The sequence below is a fragment of the Dermacentor silvarum genome, chromosome 5, assembly GCF_013339745.2.
Source record: "Dermacentor silvarum isolate Dsil-2018 chromosome 5, BIME_Dsil_1.4, whole genome shotgun sequence".
In the NCBI taxonomy this organism is placed as follows: Eukaryota; Metazoa; Arthropoda; class Arachnida; order Ixodida; family Ixodidae; genus Dermacentor; species Dermacentor silvarum.
The window spans coordinates 40,590,435-40,611,821 of NC_051158.1; the positions used below are offsets into that span (position 1 = coordinate 40,590,435).

The following is a 21,387-nucleotide window of genomic DNA, read 5'->3' on the forward strand; positions in this document are numbered from 1 at the left end:
TAATTGAGAGTATACATAACTCTTCCATATGCCTTTGGATGAGCAATTCTTATTTTGTATTATCCTTTTGTATTAAAACAAAAGTCTGGCATTTTACGGGTCAGAACCACGATTTGAATATGAGGCACGCCGTAGTAGAGGAACTTCTGATTCATCATCATCAGCCTATATTTATGTCTACTGCCGGACGAAGGCCTCTCCCTGCGATCTCCAATAACCATTGTCTTGCGCTAGCTGATTCCTACTTGCGCCTGCAAATTCTGAACAATTTTGACCACATCTGGATTTATTTAACCTGAACTCAATATCCACGGGAGTGTTTTTTTTTTTTTTTTTTGCATTTCGGCTACATCAAAACGCGGTCCGCCGTAGCCGGGATTTGAACGCGCGACCTCGCGCTCAGCAACTGTAACGCCATAGCCGATAAGCCACCATGGCAGGCTTTGTAGTATCCTAATTTTGCACTGATGCGTTGCTGTATGTGAAATGTTATGGTCAGTAGACGCTTCCAAGGCAATTTCAAAGTATTGCTTTTTTTTGGTCTGCCGCCCGCAACATCATCGTCTTGCGACGTTGATGTTGAAAATAAAGTGGACTCGCGTTGAACTGAATTGAAACATTAGGTTGGAAAGTTGCTGCTTGATCTGTTTTCCCTTCTCCGAGACAACGTGTATAGCCTTGATGTTGGTAACGGAACGAGCGCCGATAGTTTTTTTTTTCTTTTTTTGCGCGTCGTGGACAGAGCGCGTGCGTGTTATCTATAGAGCTATCTTAGTGTTATCTTCGTAATTGACGCCTTGTCAAATGTGACAGTAATTGACGAGGTAAATAACCATAACATTGACTTAATTGAGCGCCATCAATAAAAATTAACTGGTGGATTCACAGTTACCTTGACTGTGAACAATTTGTACTTAGTTTCGTTTCTGCGAAATGATTCACCTTTCTCTAAAGCTTCGTAGCCGCAGTACCTTTCACGCCTTTCACAATACCTTTTCGTATACAGTGATCGTCTTTGGCTGTGCAGCTTTCTGGTGTGGGTTAGAGTATTGCGGATGTGCGTGTAATCCCATGGTGTATTTAGTATTTCGTGGGCCATTTAGTAATAAAAAATTTTAAGCACTTTATTTGTAACTCGCTGAACCAATCACTGCCCGATGTTTCTTTTTAGCTGTCCACAGCTTCATAATTGCCTTGTTGTCAAACGTGACAGTAACTAGCGAGGTAAATAACTATAACTATTACCTAAGTGCCCTCAACAAACATTAACATGGTAGGATTCTCAATTAAATTGACTGCTAACAATTTGTACTTAGTTTTCGTTTCTGCGAAGTGATTCAGCCTTTTGTTTTTAAAGCTTGGTATACGTGTTACCCAAATATAAATAATAATGAATCTTAAATGAAACGTGGGAGACCAAGATCTCCAGCCCGGACCTGGACGACCGACGACGACCTGTCCCCAGAGCCCGGGAGGCGATCGCGGCCAGAGGATGCAGGGACCCCCCCACCTATAGGGTGACCCCGCGAGCTCGAATGCTAGGGAACACTGTTTCGGAAAGAAACGTTTATTTCATTGATTCATTCACCTGAATACACAAAACGCCAAAGTCCCCCGACTCCGTCCGTGGCATATATGCAGGCTCGTGGATCCTCTGTTCCTGATCCGGCTTCTGATCACGGTGGCCTGCGTGGCTGGCTTCACGTACCAGGCGACTGACTTCTTCATCATGTACTTCAAGTTCCCCACCACCACCAACATCCGCGTCGAGTCCATGAAGGACCTCGTCTTTCCCGCGCTCACCGTCTGCCTCAGCAATTGGTTGGTCACGCCTTCCTTTAATGCGATAGCATTTACGTGTCGCATGAGGCAGGAAAGGCGGCGTTGTATAGGCACCAAGTGGTACCAAAGGTCATCATCAGTGACGTCATCAGCGTCTTGTACGACGTCCATAGTAATACAGAATTAACGTTTGAACAAGTTGGAGTAAGGTGACTTTAAGTGGAGTGAAGTGAATTTAGGTGAAGTAAAGTGAATGAAAGTGAAATAAAGTGGATTAAGGTGGAATAAAGTGGATCAAGGTAGATTAAGGTTGGTACAAATTAGAGCAAGATGGATTAAGGGGAATTAATATAGGGTGTCACATATCAATAACCATACCAATTAATTACAGAAGTCATAATGCTTTCGCATTCAAATCACGTAAGTAGGTGACTGCCAGTTTTTTAAAAAGCGAAGTGTTTTCTTTGTCTACCTTTAATATGCTTGCCTATATACACTTGTAAAGTCCCCGATTCCTTCAATGCCTTAAAGAGACACTAAAGGTAAACACTAAACTAGTTTCAACTGACAAAGCATTCCTGTCGAAGCTTTATTTTTGTAATTTTTTTCGTAACAAGTTCATAACTATAGAAGAAAAAATTGACTGCCAAACTACATTTTTTGTTGTTGATTTTGCGCGCTAAACACACAGTCTCTTATGCCAGTGTGATGTCGAGAATTTCAAAGTACAATTTTTTCGGCACTTTTTGTGCAGTAAAAGTTCCTGAAGTTTGCCAAGTTTATCCTTTGTCACCTTTAGAGCAGATTGTTATTAATGTCTTTAGGGATAAGAAATTCACTAGGACGCCGATTAAGGCACTATCACGATCGATGACGTCATAGACAGTCGGTGCACGAACTTCATGGTGACGTCGTCACCTACCTCTCGTTTTTTTCCCGTTTTATTGCGATAGCAATTATATGGACACTTCAACCGGATTTCTGCCGTCGTCGTCGCCGTCGCCGTCGCCGTGAGGTCCCGCGTAGATAAAATCTTCGCCGCGCGTCGTATGCCCGAGCGGAAGCGTGCGGGGACTCGCGCTATCACGGAGAGCGAACGCACTCAATCTCCCACGCGCAAGCAAGGAAGCGGGAAGTCAGCGCCGGAGGGAGCGGGGGGGGGGGCGCACTTCTACTCGGCCAACAACCGCGCTCGTCGCTCACCCGCACCGTCTCTTATCTCCACACGGCTCTGACCTTTATGCGCTGTGTAGGGAGCGGGGGGGGGGGGGGGGCACTTCTACGTGCTCGTCGCTCGCCCGCGCCGTCTCTTATCTCCACACGGCTCTCACCTTTATGCGCTGTGAATTCGCCGCTCAGTTTCCATTGAAGCGATAGACCGCACGTACTTTCGCCCGCTGCGGCGTATGCGCTTGCTGCCAGCGTTTTGACCGTCGTCTGCAGTCATTCAGTGTGATCTATTCATGTTTGTGCGCGCTCACACCACGCTTGTTCATTCAGTAAGTAATAGTCGGGCCACATTTTCCAACGCACGCTAGAAATGCAATGCTGCCCGGATCGGCAGTGCAGCGCTACAGGTGTGTCCCTTCGCACGCGCTGCCCACGGGAAGCGCTTCTCATCAACACCACCGTTTCACACGCGCCTTCTCGTGGTCATCGAGTCTCTCTTCATGTCGATCTACTTACGCCGCAGCACACCTGCTTACTTAATCAGCTCATGTTTACTACAATTCATATTGCTACCAAAGCCGCTCACCTTACTTCGTATGACATTGCTGTGTTGCTATCGCATTCATTGCTTCGCCCTTAGGGCGAAACTGTGACATTTTTTTTCTTTTGCGTCTTTTCTGCCTGAGAACAGCGTCCTCTACCGGTAAAAGAAGCTTTTTATTGGTATTGTATTAATAGGAGCGTAAATTACTAAAAATGATCAAATACGCTTAGTTTAGTGTCTTTAAACGCTCTGCGTCGACGAAAAATGGGTTCAGTAAAGATTGCTTCGTGCGAAACTGTTTATCCGACACGCACTCGCAGGATTGACATGAGAAGAGTGTGCGCCGACGAGAAGTTGAAAGAGCACTGTGACGGAAATTCGACTTCGGTGAGTTTCGCAGTAGTTTCGTTTTATATATTGCCAGGACACCGCCGTTAAGGTTTCAGTATATAGTTATCGTCGATATTATTTTTTTTCGGCATTCGACATCCGCTCGGTTAAATGTTCCTGGGCCACAGATTTCGCAGACCAGCGCCGTCATAGGCGCCATCAGGGAGCACCGTAACCTGTCGTCATTGTCGTTCGACACCGGTGACGTCATCAAGAGCTGCAACATGAAGCCCACCAGCGGCTGCGACCCGTTCGACTGCCACAACGAGTGAGTGAGTCACGCGCAACTTGGCAGTGATAATTGTGTTGACATTGGCATGTGGCATTGTTAGTGTTAGCAGAGTCCTTTGACACTTTACTCTGGTGTTATAGCACCACATTAATAATTCAGTTAGTTTTAAAATATCGCCTGTGGCAGATAGCGTAATTGAAGTTCTTATAAGCCGGATTACTCGAAGCGGCAGACGTTATTCGCACAAGAAATCGAAATGCATAATCGACTAATTAGAAAGAATTAACTAATCAACTTTTTAAATGATTACTTTATGGCACATATTGCAATTCAGGAGTTGTATAGCCGGTGAGCTTGCAGGGAATATCCATTTGAAACGACTTCTAAGGATCGCACGAGTTTCTATATATGCGCCTTGAGACTTGCGGCAATAATGCACTATTGTTCCACTTACTTTTTTAACAAACTGCCATGTTATACATTGGTGGACAAAAGTAACTGCAAACACCAATATTTCGTCGCAAACGTTGGGAACGAATATTTTGAAACTGGTGTACGTTATCCTTATAATTCGTTCCAAATTAAGTGAATTCGGTTGCGAACACACCAGCTACAATTCGTAAATTGTAATGTGTGCCATAAGACAAATAATTTACCAAGCTAATTATTGGATGTTGTTAAAGAATTGACCACGCGTTTTGATTTCTCGTGTATGTCTGCCTCATTGAGGAATCCAACTGAATGACTAGAACTATGCTATCTGCAACAGACAATTGTAAAGAATTCTGTATGGTTAAAAAAACGTCACTTAGTATAACGGGCCTATACAGGAGGCACCTCAAGATTAGTGAGCGACCCCAGCCTTACTAACGGTCCCAGCAGCATTTAGTAACAAAATGGGGCAATGCACGGGCAAGACTCAATGCTAGTCTTTGAAAGTATGCTCGAGAATGTAAACTCATGCTTCAGTTGCAAGCTTGTGTTCATGAACTGCGTATCGGATCATTGCTTCCACTTTCTGTTTCGATGAGCTTCGCAGGCCTACGAGCACTGATCCACTTTCCATACCAGCCATACCCTGTCTCCCTAACCATTTGAAACTGACTCAGCCACTTTACGTGTCGTACAGCATGCTGTACGCTGGTAGCCAGGCCAACATGCATCTCCAGTCCACGTACATGTTCGTCTTCCTACCACGACTACATAGATCCTGCCTCACACGGGTCAGGACCTTTAGTGGTGCGTGCGTATTCGTCGCAATGGTAACTTCGGTAACCATGCGGTAATTAACGTGGGGCTCGGGACGCGGGTAAGCGCCGTACCGTCCCACGCTTGTACGCACGAACTGTAACTCTGACCCGCTTGAGGTACGGGTCAGAGTTCAACCTGTTCGCGGAAGGATCACATTTGTCATTTGCGATCTGTGTCAGCAATTGTTTTATTCAATGACAAAGTGATGGTCGAAATGTGATATCTCGCCGTCCTGACAGAATGACTTTTCTTCTTCCAGCTGTCTGTGCATACTAGGGTGCATGTTCGTAGTCTTTTCATCCACGCTTCTTGACGGTCGATCTAACTGTCGGTCCATTTGTCGATAATAACCGACAATTCGGCAGTCAGCCTGTAGCCATATATAGCAATTGCGGGGCAGCTGCCAATTTAGCTGTGGATATAGTCGTCGATTGAACTGTCTGTCTAGTCGTCTATCTGGCGGTCTATCTGTCTGTCGACATAACTGTCTATAACATTACTGTCAAGAAAATCACGGCAACAAATAAAGTATGTGGCGTCTTCTCCAAAAGAATAAAATATTTGTATGAGAGAAGTATGATGGTAGGCTAAGTGAATATTTACAGCTGTTTGGCAGCTCTCTAACAAGTGTCGGGCAGTAATTTGCTATAAAAATCTAAAAAAAAATATGATATACCACTTCCCGCATAGTTGGAGATAGTCATATATCTACAAATGTATATCTATAGTTGTCCATGTAGTTGGAAACCTCGTTGTCCATCTAGCTGTCGATCAACTGTCAAACTAGCTGTAGATCTCGTTTTCGATACAACTGTCTATATAGATGTTCACCTAGCCTGTGAACCTAGTAGCCAATTTAGTTGTCTATCATAGCTGTAGATCTAGCTGTCGGGGCAGAGTTCCCTCCTGCGCTCGCGAAGTGGCTCCCCGCAGGCATCGGAAAAGCGTTCGAAGCATTCCTTCGGAACCAAGTCCTTGACTTCCTTCCGAACCCAGAGAAGGCATTCTGAAAGAAATGAGAGACACTTGAGAAGAACAGCCGCAAAAGCGAAACTATATCCACACGTAACTTAACAGTATCACCATCGGCAGCGTAACTCGGCCCTTTGCAGGTCTAAAGACCTCCTTCCAAAAGCTGTCCAAATCCCGTTCCTCCCACGCAAACTTTGCTCGTCCTGTAATTTTTCTAGCCCCGCCTCAACTACGTCCATGGCCTTCTACTACATGCTTAGAACCCCAGGTGTCCGTCACCGGCGAATCCAAAGGCCTTGAAGTGAAAGCTACGCTTAAACCGATTCCCACAGCGGGTGGGATTCGCAAATTTTTCATACATGAAAAAGGCCTTCGGGCTTGCCTTTTTACTTAGAGACGGGTTGTGTAATTTCACTTAAAGGCATATACTGCAGCATTTCAAAGCAGAGGCATTTTGAGAAACTTAATTGTGACAAGTGTCGAATCTAGCTGTCGGTCAAGACATCCATTTGTGAGAATTGAGTCTTACGATGTCCGTGATACTCCAGGTCCATCACGAGGCAGTTGTCGTCCATGTAATAGAATATGCCCTCCAAGACTGTCGGGTCTGAAAAAAAGAAGTTGGATTTACTTTTATTTATTTATTTTGCATACCCTCAATCGCCGATGCATTGAAAGGGTGAGTGGGTGACAATATATAAACAAAGAAAAGAAGAGAATGAAACGTGCAGCAGTATCATACAGTATTAGAGACAAATTGTAAATGTGAAATGGGGTATAACAGAATGGAACAACTAAGACAAAAATAACTGATTTGAATTAGCTGTTCTTCGGTTGCCTAAATACATTCTCTCGTAATTCACCTGCTCTTTATTGCTTCGGATTCCTTAAGAAGGTAAGCAAAAAGTCGCAAAACCAAACTGTCGACCATATATCCTTTTTTCCCTTACAATCAAATTGCATCCCTTATTTCACTGAGCTAGCGATAAATGTGACCTTCTTCGTCATATACTCGCGTTTAAGGGTGCTCTACACTCGTAAATTTGGCTTCACATGCAAATCATTTGTGTTTTCGATACCAAAGTGTCAATGACAGTTTTCGATATCACGACAATGCTGTAGTCCCTTAAATTAACCACTGATAAGCTACCAAGCAGAAATTCAGCTTCACCTTAGCACGATTACCGTCACTCACGGGAGTAGCATTAATTAGTGAATCTCCATATATACTCACCGTCGCCTACAGTCATCTCCATCGTGCCAGGTGTGGGCCCGGGCCTGACGGAAAACGTGATTTCTTGCCTGCACGAACACAAGAAAGTTAATGCTAATTATACTGGCAGCGTCATCTCTGTCAATCTGTTGTGAACTCGGCCAACACGAGATATTGGCGAATGCATGTTAGCTCTGTAGGCTGCCCACACAATTACTCTCTACTGAAAGCGAGCACATGATCATAGGCTTGCACAGAGGGGAGGGGGGGGGGTAGTGAGGGGCGATTGGAGGGGAGGACACCGGGGGGGGGGGGGAGGGCATATGGCACTCTGTGGACAGCTTCGGAGGGAAATTGAGTGCACAGCCTTTAGTTGCTGTAAGGGGATATGAAACAGGAAGCATCTCTGCAGCAGATGCTAGCTACCACGTGCGGGATCTTTTTTGCATCTTCGGGAATCGCAGCACTAGGGCAAGCGGTGTAGCCCTGTATTTGTATTTGTAATTAAACGTCAACTATGCCGAATTTCAAGTATTCTGCATATGTTCTGGATGTTTATTAGTGTATATATTCCTGCATGCTTTGAAATGTACGATTTATACATGTATATGCATTTATGCGTAGACACACACACACACACACACACACACACACACACACACACACACACACACACACACACACACACACACACACACACACACACACACACACACACACACACACACACACACACACATATATATATATATATATATATATATATATATATATGCGTTGTAGATATACGCATAGGAGATTTCTTTCATAGCAATTGTATATGCGCTTTTTGAGATGGCTATGCCACCACTAATATACGTATCTTCCTCTTGTTAAACTAAACTTCAACACTGTTGCATGACCCAGGTTTGCCAGGGCCTAGTCAAGCTGTATAAAAGCAGCTTTTCGCCCAGGTACCGTTTCTAGAAATTTGTATTTCATCTGGAAAAATAAAGTTGAATTGAATCGAGGGAGGGGCTAGGCTAAGTAGCCTCCTCTATGCCCAAGCAGGTATTTTCTTTTTCATAGCAAACTATAGGTTACAGTGCGGATAAAACCGCCAGTAAGGCCTGATCAAAAAATACGATTCATTTCACCAACACCTGAGACGTACGCTTCCTTCAGAGACTTACTTTCAGGGAAAGGTTTAAAAAAAAGGCTGCTTTGATAGACGGGAAATGGGGGGAGGTGGTTGGCGGGAGCACCCCCTAATGTAAAACACAGCGCCCACCTATGCAGACAACTCCCTATACGTTGGTACTTCTGTGTGCCGCTTCGAACAACGACTAAACTTTTTGAAACTTGGCGAACTTTACTAAACTGCCTTAATTCAGAGGAAAATTCACGCCATTAGAGTTCATTAAAATAATTTTTTTGGCCCGCAACTGAACTGACGGCAGCACCACCACGTTTTCATGACGTCATGCTCCGGAGACTGTCTACAAAACCGTGTGCTCGCGGCACAAGCGATTCGTATACCTTGGCGAGTGGTCGGTCTCGTGGAGGATCCAGACGAAAGTGGCTGTCTGGGTCACGAAGTCGATCTTGGTGCGGTTCGCCGTCAGGCAGTCGAACATGGAGTCGCTGTCCGAGTCCGCTATGGAAAGTGCGGACTGCCAGCTAGAGATGATCTGCAGTTCGGGAAGGTCCAAGATTAAGTGTTCATGCAGGCTGCCTGGTATAGAGCAGGTTATACTAGGTGCTCTTGTTTTTTTATGCAGATCACTTAAAAAAAAAGACTGTCATATCTATGCCCATGCTGCTTTGGCGGATAGGCTGAGCTTACAGCAATAAGCCGAGCAATATGCCGAGCTTACAGCAATAAGGATTTCAACAAAATTTTCGCGGATTAGTTAAAATCAGTAATTGTTGCAGGTCGGGTGAGGAAACCAGCATCATAATGCGTAGCATAGACGACATTATTGTAGAAGTGCGAACAGCCCCGCATTCTGCGAGGAAATCATATGCGCGCCCATGCGGACAAGGATGATTGGCCGACGGCGTGCAGTGTACCTTCACTCATGCTTCGGGCACGTGCTCCACTGTTCGCTTTTCAATTGTGCACGACAGTATACATGACTACGGCAAAGCAGTGCATGCATTACATAGAGAAAAGAGGGACGATTGTCAAAGACGAACATCAAACCGAAAGTGACTAGCACTCAACTTATTTTACTAGCAAGGTGAGAGTCTGGACTATAGTTGGCGATTCATTCTTAATATGCTTACATTGCAAGGCTAAATGTTGACAGAGACGTGAAACAATACGGACAACGCTGGCACTAGCTGCGTCATGTACTGCGTTACTTTATAACGAGACATATCCACAACCGAAGGTGGCCTATAATTACGCTATATTTTTCTTGTCTGTACTGGTGACAGTCCACAGATGAATACCGCGATTGATATCGCAGAGATAACGAAGGTTTGCAAAAAGAAATTAAAGGCTAGGGACTTGTGTCCTACTCTGAAGACACACAACAAATTCGCACCAAAAGCGCGCATCACTCAGACAGTTTTTTTTTTTTTGAACACTTCCTTGAATCTATACTTGGAGCTGCGAAGGCCGGCAAAGGATGGTGGCTGTGTGCTCCTAATCTTGGTTCACACCTTTGAGATACCCCGCGAGATAAAACATATTTACATTTCCGTCACTCTATAAGTACGTGCATTGTAAGGAAGCCTATGACAGCTCGGCGTAGCGCGAATAGAACACTCTACCTTGAAGCTGTCCGGTACATCGAAGTGCAGCTTCAGAGGACCTCCCGGTAGCCCGAGCTTGGCCTGCACAGCGCTCGTGGTGCAAAGCGCGACCAAGACGACCACGAATGTGTCCCGCATAATTGTCATCTGCAGCTGCTCTGAAAGCCTACACGATTCGGCAAGGCCCGGGGACACAGCTTATATAGTGTCGAGCTTTCACTGTGTAGCCTCGGACACATGGCGGACAGGTCGTACATTTTGGGGATTCTTCCGCGAAAATGCAGTTTTTTGCTTTGATTTCGGAAGCACTAAATAACTTGCGGACTGTTTAGACCAGCGCCTAGGGCTGGGATATCTCCCGCGAGACGACAGTTGTAAACTTGGACGCTTACGATCAACGTTGTACGTTGATAGTGGGTCCGTATCAGAGCACTGCGGATGGTCCTATTCGCATGAATCCTGAAGGTGACCCAATTACTGTCTCTATTTTTTTCTGGTCTCTACAGGTGAAAGTCCAGAGGTTCATACTGCTATTTATATCGTAAAGATAACGAAAGATTGGGAAAAAATAAAACCGACACAAAACGGAATAGTTCGCCTTGTTTGCTTCGCGGCGTCGACGAATTCCATCAGTGGCGTTGGCCCGTGCTTTCGCGGAAGGACAACTTTTTGGGCAGTTGTTGTCCGGACACCGCGTGTGTTGACGCCATATAAACTGCGCAGTATCTTTCGTGTCTGTTCAGTGACGTACATTTCCACGTTGTCGACAACAAGTATGAAGGCCTTGCCGCGATGGGGCAACTCCACGTATAGTTTTATTTGTTTGCCCTAAACTCGCGATGTCCAAGGCTCTCTCGTTCTGTTAGAGAGGCTAAATAGAAATATTCAAGTGACATTAAGAATAACGTTAACTTAAGCTGTGTTAGTAAAAATGCTCATGTGAAAACAAAACGGCTGCTCTTACTGTGAGAAAAGGCTTATTAAGTGAGACAAACTAAAAGCGCAAGAACGAATGAAGAATGTCGACGGAAATCTGAAGTCCCCGTACGAGCTCCCCTTGATGTTATGATTTTGTGACAGTGTTTGCTGGGGTCTAGAGTTAATTATTTGTCGTGTCATAACGAACACACCTGCGTTTAAAGAGGAACCGAATTATACTCAACCTAGCAAGTGCCGAGAAGATTTCCTGCGCCGAAATGTCCAAAATATGAGGAAAGTTGTTCGAGATCCGGGAGGTCACACTGACGGACCGGAGCTGAGGTTTTGGCGCGAAATGTAATATAAAGCGAGTTGATAGTTTAACTTGTAATCAATATACTATAGTAAACAACCTTCTAGCACGAAATTAATAGAAACAGGGTCAATATAGAATATTGTACCCATCCTAATGTTCAATTTTAGTGTATACCATTAAATTAGACGAGAATAATAGAATACTGAGGAATTGTCAAATTGTAGTTAGTGAGGGGTCATTCATTCAGTCAGTCGTTCGGTGGTTTGGTCGGTCAGTCGGTCGGTCGGTCGGTCGGTGGGTCGGTCGGTCGGTCGGTCGGTCGGTCGGTCGGTCGGTCGGTCGGTCGGTCGGTCGGTCGGTCGGTCGGTCGGTCGGTCGGTCGGTCGGTCGGTCGGTCGGTCGGTCGGTCGGTCGGTCGGTCGGTCAATCTCACAGTAGTAAGTCAGAAAGCACGCGCTAACAAAAGGCGGATGGTGAGGCCATCATAATGTGTCCGCACTGGCTCACAATGACGTCATGTATGCCAACAGCGTCAGCTGAGGCCTAGTGAGATGCTTCAGAATATACAGGGCCTACGGCGTGAAGGTGTCGGTAATTTTTATAAAAGGCTATGTTATGTATCTCCGCAAATGCTGCTTGCACAGGTGGTTTATGGAAAGACGTGCGCTATCCCAATAATGAATGTTTGAACAAAAGTGTTGCGCGTATCGGCGTAATATTCTAAGTGTTTCTTCACAATTCGCTGGAAAAATATCCATGATGCCAACAGACAATGGAACCCGGAAAAGAATGGGGGAAATTGATTACTACTTTTCATTGAAATGTAGAGATGATAAGGAAACGGGGGAAATGAAAGTGTACGCAAAAACAACTTGCTGCTAGTGGGAGCGGTACATTATCTTGCACGTTACGCTTACGATATGCTCTACCATTAGGCTACCTCAACGGTCGGGCTACAGTTAGTTTTCTTGTGTATTTGTTTGTGTGCACTAGATATCATACTTCGAGTGCTTGCCAGGGGATCCGGTTCAATCGGCTGCTATTTCGGCTGCAATGCCTTTGATTTTCTTTTCCATATTATTTCTACATTTCATTTGAAAAGAATAGTTCATATCCCCGTATGCTTCTCGCCGGCTTCATTGTCTGTTCGGTTAGTGTAGCTATAACTAACAAACAAGTTCAGCCCCTCGGTTTCCCTTATCCTTCTCGCTTCTTACAATATCCGACATTTTGACATTTTTTCGTCACGGCTTTGCACTGAATGCCTAGGTGGGAAGTTTTTTTTTCTCCCGTTCAGATGAGGGCGTTTTCGAAGCGGATCTCTAGAGAGTTCCCAGTAATGGTTCAAAAAAGTTTGATGCTGGGAATTTTTCGTATCTGTGTGTTTTCTAAAGCAATATAGGTAGGCCATTAGGCAAGAAAACAACAAGAGCTTGGCGGCGCAACCCACCACCCTGTTTCAAAGGGGACGCCCATAGGATCCATCCATCCATCCATCCATCTATATACAGCCGCGTCCTCCTCCTCTTCTCTCTGGCGCAGCTGGTACAAGTCCTTCGTGCGGTTCCCGGACAGCTACTGTTACACGCTGGACTACAGTCGAATCAAGAACGAGTCGCACCCGCTCAAGCGATGCCGATACCCTTGGGATTACGGTGAGCACCCAGTTCAACATGGATCAGTGTAGAAACAGCACTTGACAACTTCTTGGTTATCGTTTGTGTGTCATAAACGTGGGCAACCTCTTTTAGCCATGGGTATAACCTCTCACGTGCAACTCATACGTTGAAATATTCAAAATTCTGGAAGCAGAATCATTGTGTATGGAACAGTGCGAAAAGGACAATGCTGACATATGCCGAATATGGTTCTGCCCTGATGTCTCATTCTAACCACGAGTGCCTTGAAAATTTTAGAAAGCTAATGCGTATAGTAAATGAAGTCCGAAGGACGTCTGAAGCCACTAGCACAAATATCAGACAAATACATGTACTAACTATTATTCCCAAGGTACGTGAACGATAAAAGCGCCAGAGTCGCCTCTAGTGATTTTTGTGGGAAGCTTGAGGGTATCCTCCACACCCTTCACTTTTTCTTAGAGATGTTTTTTTTTCGAATAAGCATGAAATACGAGTACCTAGCCAGCTTCAATTACAGCTGGAATGTCGAATAATAAAATGCAGATGGCATTTCCTGCAACTCTCCACAATTTTCTCACATGCTAAAACATTACACTAATTCCGATTTACGAATAAAAACGGGCTAGAAACCATTAGGGTTATTTATAAATAAACAATAAAGTTGTTACCAACCAACCAACAATTTATAAATAAACTCTCTCGTTCTATCTCGGCGAATTAGATCGTTCTCACTGCAGGTACGCGAAACCTCGCAAATGGGTCAGCCGGGGAATGGACGATTTTCAATCGAATATGAATATTACACATATGACCTTCGATTTCAATTCAAAATTCTCGAATGTTCGCACATTCCCAGTTGTCTCCCGTTTTCTGGAAAACGAGGCCTGCTCGTACGATAACAGTGACGTTTATGGTAATACGGAAAGGCAATTTACTAATGCAAGAAATGTTCAACTTAATATTCCTTCTTACTGTCCCTTTAATGCCTGTAATAAATAAATAAATAAATAAATAAATAAATAAATAAATAAATAAATAAATAAATAAATAAATAAATAAATAAATAAATAAATAAATAAATAAATAAATAAAGAAGGGACAAACTCTTGAGGAAGCGAAAAATAACCGAGTTGCAAATAACTGCAATTGTTGCTGTTAAATGGACTACTTGGTTGCTAAGTTCTTGACTCATGTTACCAGCGCACTATGGACGGAATGCGAAAAGAAGAGAGAAACGGAATGGCCAGGACATCTGGCTGATCACTGTCGATGATGTCAGCACAGCCCACTTTTTGATAGCGCCCGTGTTCTCCGACGGCTCAAATCATAAAGAATGGTCTTCGAGGCATTCAACATCAAAACAGAATTTGACAAACTGCATTAGCACCGCTTACGCTGGCATCACAAAGAAAGGAACGGAGTATCTCAGCTCCGTGGATGAGTGGCATGCATGCGCTGGTAATACTTTTTTGTGTTTATGGTTCTGGCTTGGTGTTAGCCTTGTGTTAGGTAAACTTAAGTTGCACACTGCAAAACAATTTACCCCCTTAAAAGTGAATAAGGGCGTAAACTCGGTGTATAACCCCCACCCTTACATCCAAAACAGGTGTAAGGGAGGGAGTAATAGACCGATTTTTACCTTTCTTCAGATTTAAGGGTGTAAATTATTTTACAGTGTATAGTCCAGCGTTTGTGGTGTCTGCATCGTGTTTTTGTGTCCCGTGTACATTGCGCTGGTAACGTGAATGAAAAAGACAAAGCCCTTTTCAAGCTGCCGTTTGTGGTCTGTCTGAATGGCCGCTAGGTGGCGGTACTGCTTTTGGATGAGCACGAGCCAACGAAAAAATCCCGGCCAACTAGAGGCCTAACAGCTTCGCTGTAAAAACTATCCTTGTCCACGACCACGCTTCCGTGAACTGTCGCAGAGATGACATCTGTGATCGGCTGGGACGTGGCAAATGCCCTGGAGGTGGACCCGTTTGGCGCTGACGCGTCGGTGCACGAGCACGACACCAACTCGGCCGAGCAGGCTCACTCGCTGTTCTTCGAGCCGCAGTCGCGGTACATCATACTCGTCGAACAGGTGTGTACGGGACGGCTGTAAACTCTTAGCTAAAAAATTGTATTCAGGTAGTCTGTATGCTTTATGAGGACGGTATAGCGCAAGACAGGACGATTGCAAGGCAGTAGACGGGACGGATGCATGCCAACTAAAGACACAAAGAGAAAAGGAAGGACGTGATGATTCTGTTCCCTTTGTGCCTTTCTGCACTTCATGCGCGCATGCGCATTGTTATGTTGCAGCTGCGTTGGGCGTAGCTGGGTACAGTAGCCGTCATAGAAAAATGAAAATGGACAGTTACTTGAGCGTCGATCCTTACGAGATTATAATGCGAAAGCATTATGACTTCTCTAATTAATTGGTTGCGTCCATGATACGAGAGGTCATACATTGTCACGTCTCCTTCACAACGATACCTTAATCCACCTTAATACACCTTAATCCACCTTCCTCTAATTTGTACCAAACTTAATCAAACTTAATCCAATTTATTCTACCTTAATAGACCTTGCTCTAATTTTTACCGACCTTAATCCACTTTAATCCACCTTGGCTTAGTTCATACCAACCTTAATCAACCTTAATCCACCCTAATCTAATTTATTCCATCTTAATCCACGTTGCTATAATTTGTACATACCTTAATACACCTTAATCTACGTTGATGATGATTGTCATTGAGGACAATGCCGGCTTTTGCATTATGGGAGATATAATGCTTTTGCTAGCTGATTATAACTTGCGCCTGCAAAGTTAGGAAATTTGCAGGCGCAAGTTGGAATTAGCTAGCGCAAGACAGGGGTAATTGCAGATCACAGGGAGAGGCCTTCGGTCTGCAGTGAACATACATATAGGCTGATGATAATGCTTTCGCATTAAGAAATGGTGGCGTGGGGAATCAGACTAGTTGGTACATTACGGAACTTAAAGGAAACAGCGCTAAATAAACAGGATGATGACGAGAGGAGACGAACACGGCGATGAGCTTAGTACACTTGTGAGTTGACGTCCGTCCTGTTTACTGCCTTGCAATAGTCCTGTCTTGCGCTACCGTGCTCATGATGAATCAGTGCCCACTATCCCGGCTGTCAGTTATTTTATGCGCCCGTTTTTTATGTGGAATATACTAGACAGCCTGTGGCAACTGGTGGTCTGACAGTTATCGTCCACCTATAACATCCACAGTTCCGCAAACAACCCGTTCGAAAGCTAAAATGCGTACCGCAACAGAGAGATGTTATGTAGATATCCTAACGACTTCAACCTATAGACCGGTACATATACTTTAAAGTGCCAAATAAATAACTACAAAAAAGGCACTCTGGTCGACAAGGAGTCGAAAATACACAGACTATCTAAATTTATTTTTATAATAGAAGAAAACCATTTAACCTTATGCCCCTTTCGCCACGTTTCTGCACTCACTTAAGATGTGCAAATTTGTTTTCTTATGCACCATTTCTATTTGAAACGCCTTGTATAAGGGAGACGGAGTAGCCAGAAGAGTGCTAGCTTCAACCTGCCTGACTTGTGCGTGTGTGTGCGTGTGTGCGGTCAATGTGCACGCGCGCGCCAAAGCATGCACATTTTTTTAAGTGGGCAACAGCGCTCAGCTGGGATACAGCAAAAATTTGCAGGGTGACCCGAAGAACTTGATAGCGATTTTCTTGTAGCACATTTGATAGCACATTTTCTTGTATCCGTTTGAACCATAAAATAATTAGTTACCAAGATTCCCATGCGGCACACCTAATGACCCCGATTCTGCGCAGCAAACGACGTTAGCCCTGCCCAAACCTTACCAGACGAAGTGCGTGAACTACGAGCTGATGAAGAGGTCTAACAAGTATTACGGCATGATGACGCAGAACGTAAGTTAGAATCATATGATATTAATGAGTGAAGTATTATATCAATACTTGAGAATGCAAAAACCACCGTCTATCCTACCCCCCCCCCTCCCCCCTTTCTTGAAATGACTGGATTTGAATTAAGAAGGCGTGTAACTGTGATGTACAGGGTCTTCTTTTTAGGACGAACACTACAGTAGTATTCAAACAAGAGTAACTTAAGCCTTTCCGCTACATCATAGGGCAAATTTTAATGCCTCATACGGCGCTTCATGCAGATATCTGGCAATGAAAGATTAATCTGCTGGATTTCATGTCAAGTTTATACTGCCAAGAATGCTTTATTACTAAGGAGGTGTTTTCCCCGAAAAGTTGGAGACCCTGTGCATAATTACAGTTCCATGCATAAGTTTCATCGCAAATTTTTTGCTGTTGTCGAAGCCTCATTTTGTATGCCGAGGCCCACTGGGTTTATAAAGTATTAAGACACTCTCGAGCGTTGAAATTTGCTTTCGCGTTTATCTTGGGGAACGTGTTATCATGCAAATATCTCAGCCGCGGATTAAGTGGCTCGATGATTAGTGGGACATCCTGTTTTGCTAAATATTATATTCGTTTGAAATTTGCTGACACTAATTTGTCTTTGGCGGTGCCTTATATATTTACCATTTCTTTGCAATTGTATCTCTAAATAAATCGCGAATTATTGAAACCGCGTGTATATTTATTCCATTATATTTATTTATATTCGATATCTGCATATTTTGAACAAAAGTTTGCAACACGAACGTTGTTTACAGTGCGCGCGATACTTCTGCGTGCCATCGTCTGATACAGCTATAGCAGGCAAGTCGCCTCCCCAGCACGCCACCAGGGCCGCGCCACCGTCTCGTTGCACGCTCCCTATACGTCATGCACATACTGGGCACGCGTCAACCAACCCATCGAGTGCTTCTTTTCACTCCCATCATCCGTCGCGCTGAGCACATCTGTAGCATTCATGCGTTCACTACGCAGCTTTGCTACGAGCAGTGCCGCATGCGGCTCTGGATGAAGCACTGCGGCTGCATTTCCAGTCGCTACGCCTACCGTGACCTGGAAGGAGCGCCCATATGCGTCGAAACGAAGACACGTGAGTATACATGCGGGACGATGTTGACGACGTCAAACCATGGTGCACACTCACTTATGGAAAGTGGCCGAGAATCGAGATTATCAGGTCAATTAGGCTGTTGAAAATTGAGAAACACAAAGCTGAGTAAATGAAAGGAATAAGAAGCAGGAAATTAGAAGTGTGATTGAACAGTCAGACGCCAATGATGTAACTACTGTGTTTAGTTAAAACGAACGAAAAGGTCTACAAAAAGAGAAAGAGAAATAAGAGAGAATGGTAACGTTAACAATTTAGTCGGTTGGAGTTACAAAGGAAGTTCTATGCGACACTGCATATCTTCCTTTGCGTGTGCTGTGGTGTGGGTCTTCCAAAATGCAATAGTACAGAAACATTCATGGGTAGACCTAGTTGCCGCAGTAGAATTTTCGACGCACCCCTCCTCAGGGAGGAAAAGCACCGAAAATTTTGCAAGAAAATAATTGTTTTAACTTCGTTAGAAAAGCGACGTAGCGGAGAAGGCGCGAGAGCAGATCTGGTACATGTACCGTCGGCAGCAATATGAACGGGAAGATTAAATTCATTTTCACGAAACAATACTCGCGATGTGTGAATTCAAATGTGACTTTTTAATCTGCAGCAGGCAGCTCTTCCTCTAACGGTTAATGACATTGGGCACCTTTGTGCTTGGAATGTGTGTTTAGCCACTATACAGCTATTTGGATATACTTCTTTTGTAACCTTTCATATTCTCGAGGGGGTACAAAGCTCGTACATCGATCTACGTTGTTCCCTTCTTCTTCAATAAATGATTACTTCTAGCGACTGGCGTCGATCTTGACATGCAAATGTGTACGAAGTAGTTGTCTTGATGGACGTTTGGTCCTGAATAACGCCTCCGTGGTCAGGTTAGATGTAGAGTCGCTATGGCCTCTTGAGGCCAAACTTTTTGCCCTCTTCTCCTGTGGTGATCACAATGCTCGGGAATGTTCAAGAATATTGACCCGGGAATGTTGCAAATGCTCAGGAATGTTGTGACTCAACAGCCTCACTTACCGGCTACCCACGCAGGACAATGCGCCGAATTGGACGTGGCACAAAAGTTCACCAAGAAGTGCCTTAAGAAGTGCCGACAGCCTTGCAAGTGAGTCATTTTGACCCTGCTGCCATAATTCTATTGCACCAATTATTAGAGTGCTTTGGCTTGTAGCCGTATACATATTACCCTTTACGGAATACGAGGGTCACCAGAGAGGTGAACAATGGTTGCAACGCTGGTGACATCTAGGGACGCTTTGTTCAACAACCATATGCGGGCAGCGACGCTTAAAACCTGCTCAATGTGCGCGCTGAAGAGCAGGGCTGTATTGTAATGCACGAGCACCTTGTACTCGATAGAGAGCTTTAGGTTACGGGATGCAAGCGGCTTGCATACGCAAGAACTAGGGGCCACGGTACTGCGCATGCGTCGACCCTTGCTTACGCATGAACTAGGGACCATGGTACCGCGCATGCGCAGCACCATGGCCCCTAGTTCTTGCGTACGCAAGCCGCTTGCGTCCCCTAACCTAAAGCTCTCTAATGCCGCGTGTCACTCAATGCCGCCATGCTCGGGTCTGGTTCTTTTATGAAGCGCAGCGTTTCAATGTTGAGAGGACCCAGAGGTTGCGCTTCCGGCAGGGTCAATTGAAAAGCTGGAAAAATAATCCGTAGATAATTTCCTGGCATCAATGTTCGAAGTGGCTGTCGCTGTAGCCATAGTAGCGTCGGTTCAATTTGTAGACCAACATCTGGTGGAGTGTCAAGATAATGAAACAAATACTGAACGCCCGGGTTCACCTGTTTGAACACGTGGCCTAGCGAGAATGCTGCCTAGCACGATCGCGGGGAATCCAAATTTATTTCCTGCCAAATTTGAGTACTCAAAGCTGTGGCACTTTGTCATACCGTGTCTCGTTAATAAAGTAATTTTACACGTAATTGGTTACGAGCAGAAAAAGAGATTGAATTATAGTGTGCGTTGCTCAGTAAAAAATAAACGATCAGTTACAAAACTATGAAAATATGTAATTTAATTACAAGTATTTATTTACGTGTAATTCGTTACGTATGTCTCCCCGTCACGTCGCAGGCAGCCGTCCACATTTTGTTTTTAGATTTGTCGGCATCAGCCAGCGCTCATGAAGGGACAACTGCTGTTTTTGAACACATTTCAGAGAAATCACTTACGAAGTGCAAATCACTGCTCAAGGTCAGAAGGAGAGTGCGCAGGAAGAGGAAGTGGTAAGCACAGAAAGAGAAGCTTTTACACCATAAAGTTTTATGCTAAAAATGACACTTATAAATCTCGAATATGATACTCTATTGTTTCCATGGTTTTTTTCGAAGGGCAGGCCATGCTGCCAGGCTCTATAACTTCACCGACACTTCTGACAGGCTACACTGATAGGTGCCATCGGCGCTGCGAAGTGACAGTTGCTATTTTCGCGGTATACAGCAGAGAGCGATTGAAGCGAAGAGTTCTTTACCTAGCCCAATACGGTTTTTGCTTCCGTCAGTCGATCAGTTGGTCTGTCTGTCGGTTTGTCTGTCGATCAGTGTCTCACATGATAGGAACGAGAAAACCGGATTACATAGCACGGAATTGATCGGCAATACGGAGCAGCATGGAATAGAGCGAACAATGTATTGAAGAAACTTGGCAAGAAGCTAAGGACAGCGCAACCAACCGTGGAACAACAAATGACAGGCGTAAAGTTCAATTATAGGGAGACAGCGGTGTGGATTGAACAGCAAACAGGGGTAGCCGATAATTGAGTTGACAGTAAGAGGAAAAAAAAATGTACGACGATTACAATGCTCCTTAATGCGAAATTTGAGCGCTGCTGTATACGTCTTTTCATTTCGCGATATATTGAGGTAAATAATTTGAGACCGAAATCACCGCACTGACTGGCAGTGGGCCAGAGGAGGCACTGCCCAGCGCCGTCAGCGCCTTCGCTGGGGGAGGGGCAGTATCGGCGTGATGAGCGGCATCGGAGCCAGCTGTGGAAAAAAGATGACGACGAACGCGCGTGCAGTGGCACGACCGCGTTCGCGCGGTTACGCCGAGGGACGCCGATGCTCAACCCATGAATGGGCGCCTAAGAGCTGCGCTATAAGATGGAGCTGACCAGGCCATGTAATGCGTAGGG

The 21,387-nt window shown here is 44.7% G+C and overlaps 1 protein-coding gene across 1 annotated transcript in view; it reads left to right on the forward strand.

The window, feature by feature from the left end:
• LOC119454091 (uncharacterized) overlaps positions 1-21,387 on the forward strand; it is a 30,166-nt gene that overhangs the window by 2,398 nt on the left and 6,381 nt on the right. Inside the window, exons 2-10 of the mRNA XM_049667910.1 lie at positions 1,642-1,940; positions 3,771-3,883; positions 4,015-4,154; positions 13,073-13,185; positions 15,096-15,253; positions 17,005-17,103; positions 18,100-18,214; positions 19,265-19,337; positions 20,410-20,476. Of these exons, the coding sequence (XP_049523867.1) occupies positions 1,642-1,940; positions 3,771-3,883; positions 4,015-4,154; positions 13,073-13,185; positions 15,096-15,253; positions 17,005-17,103; positions 18,100-18,214; positions 19,265-19,337; positions 20,410-20,476 (1,177 nt within the window). The remainder of the gene's footprint in view (positions 1-1,641; positions 1,941-3,770; positions 3,884-4,014; positions 4,155-13,072; positions 13,186-15,095; positions 15,254-17,004; positions 17,104-18,099; positions 18,215-19,264; positions 19,338-20,409; positions 20,477-21,387) is intronic.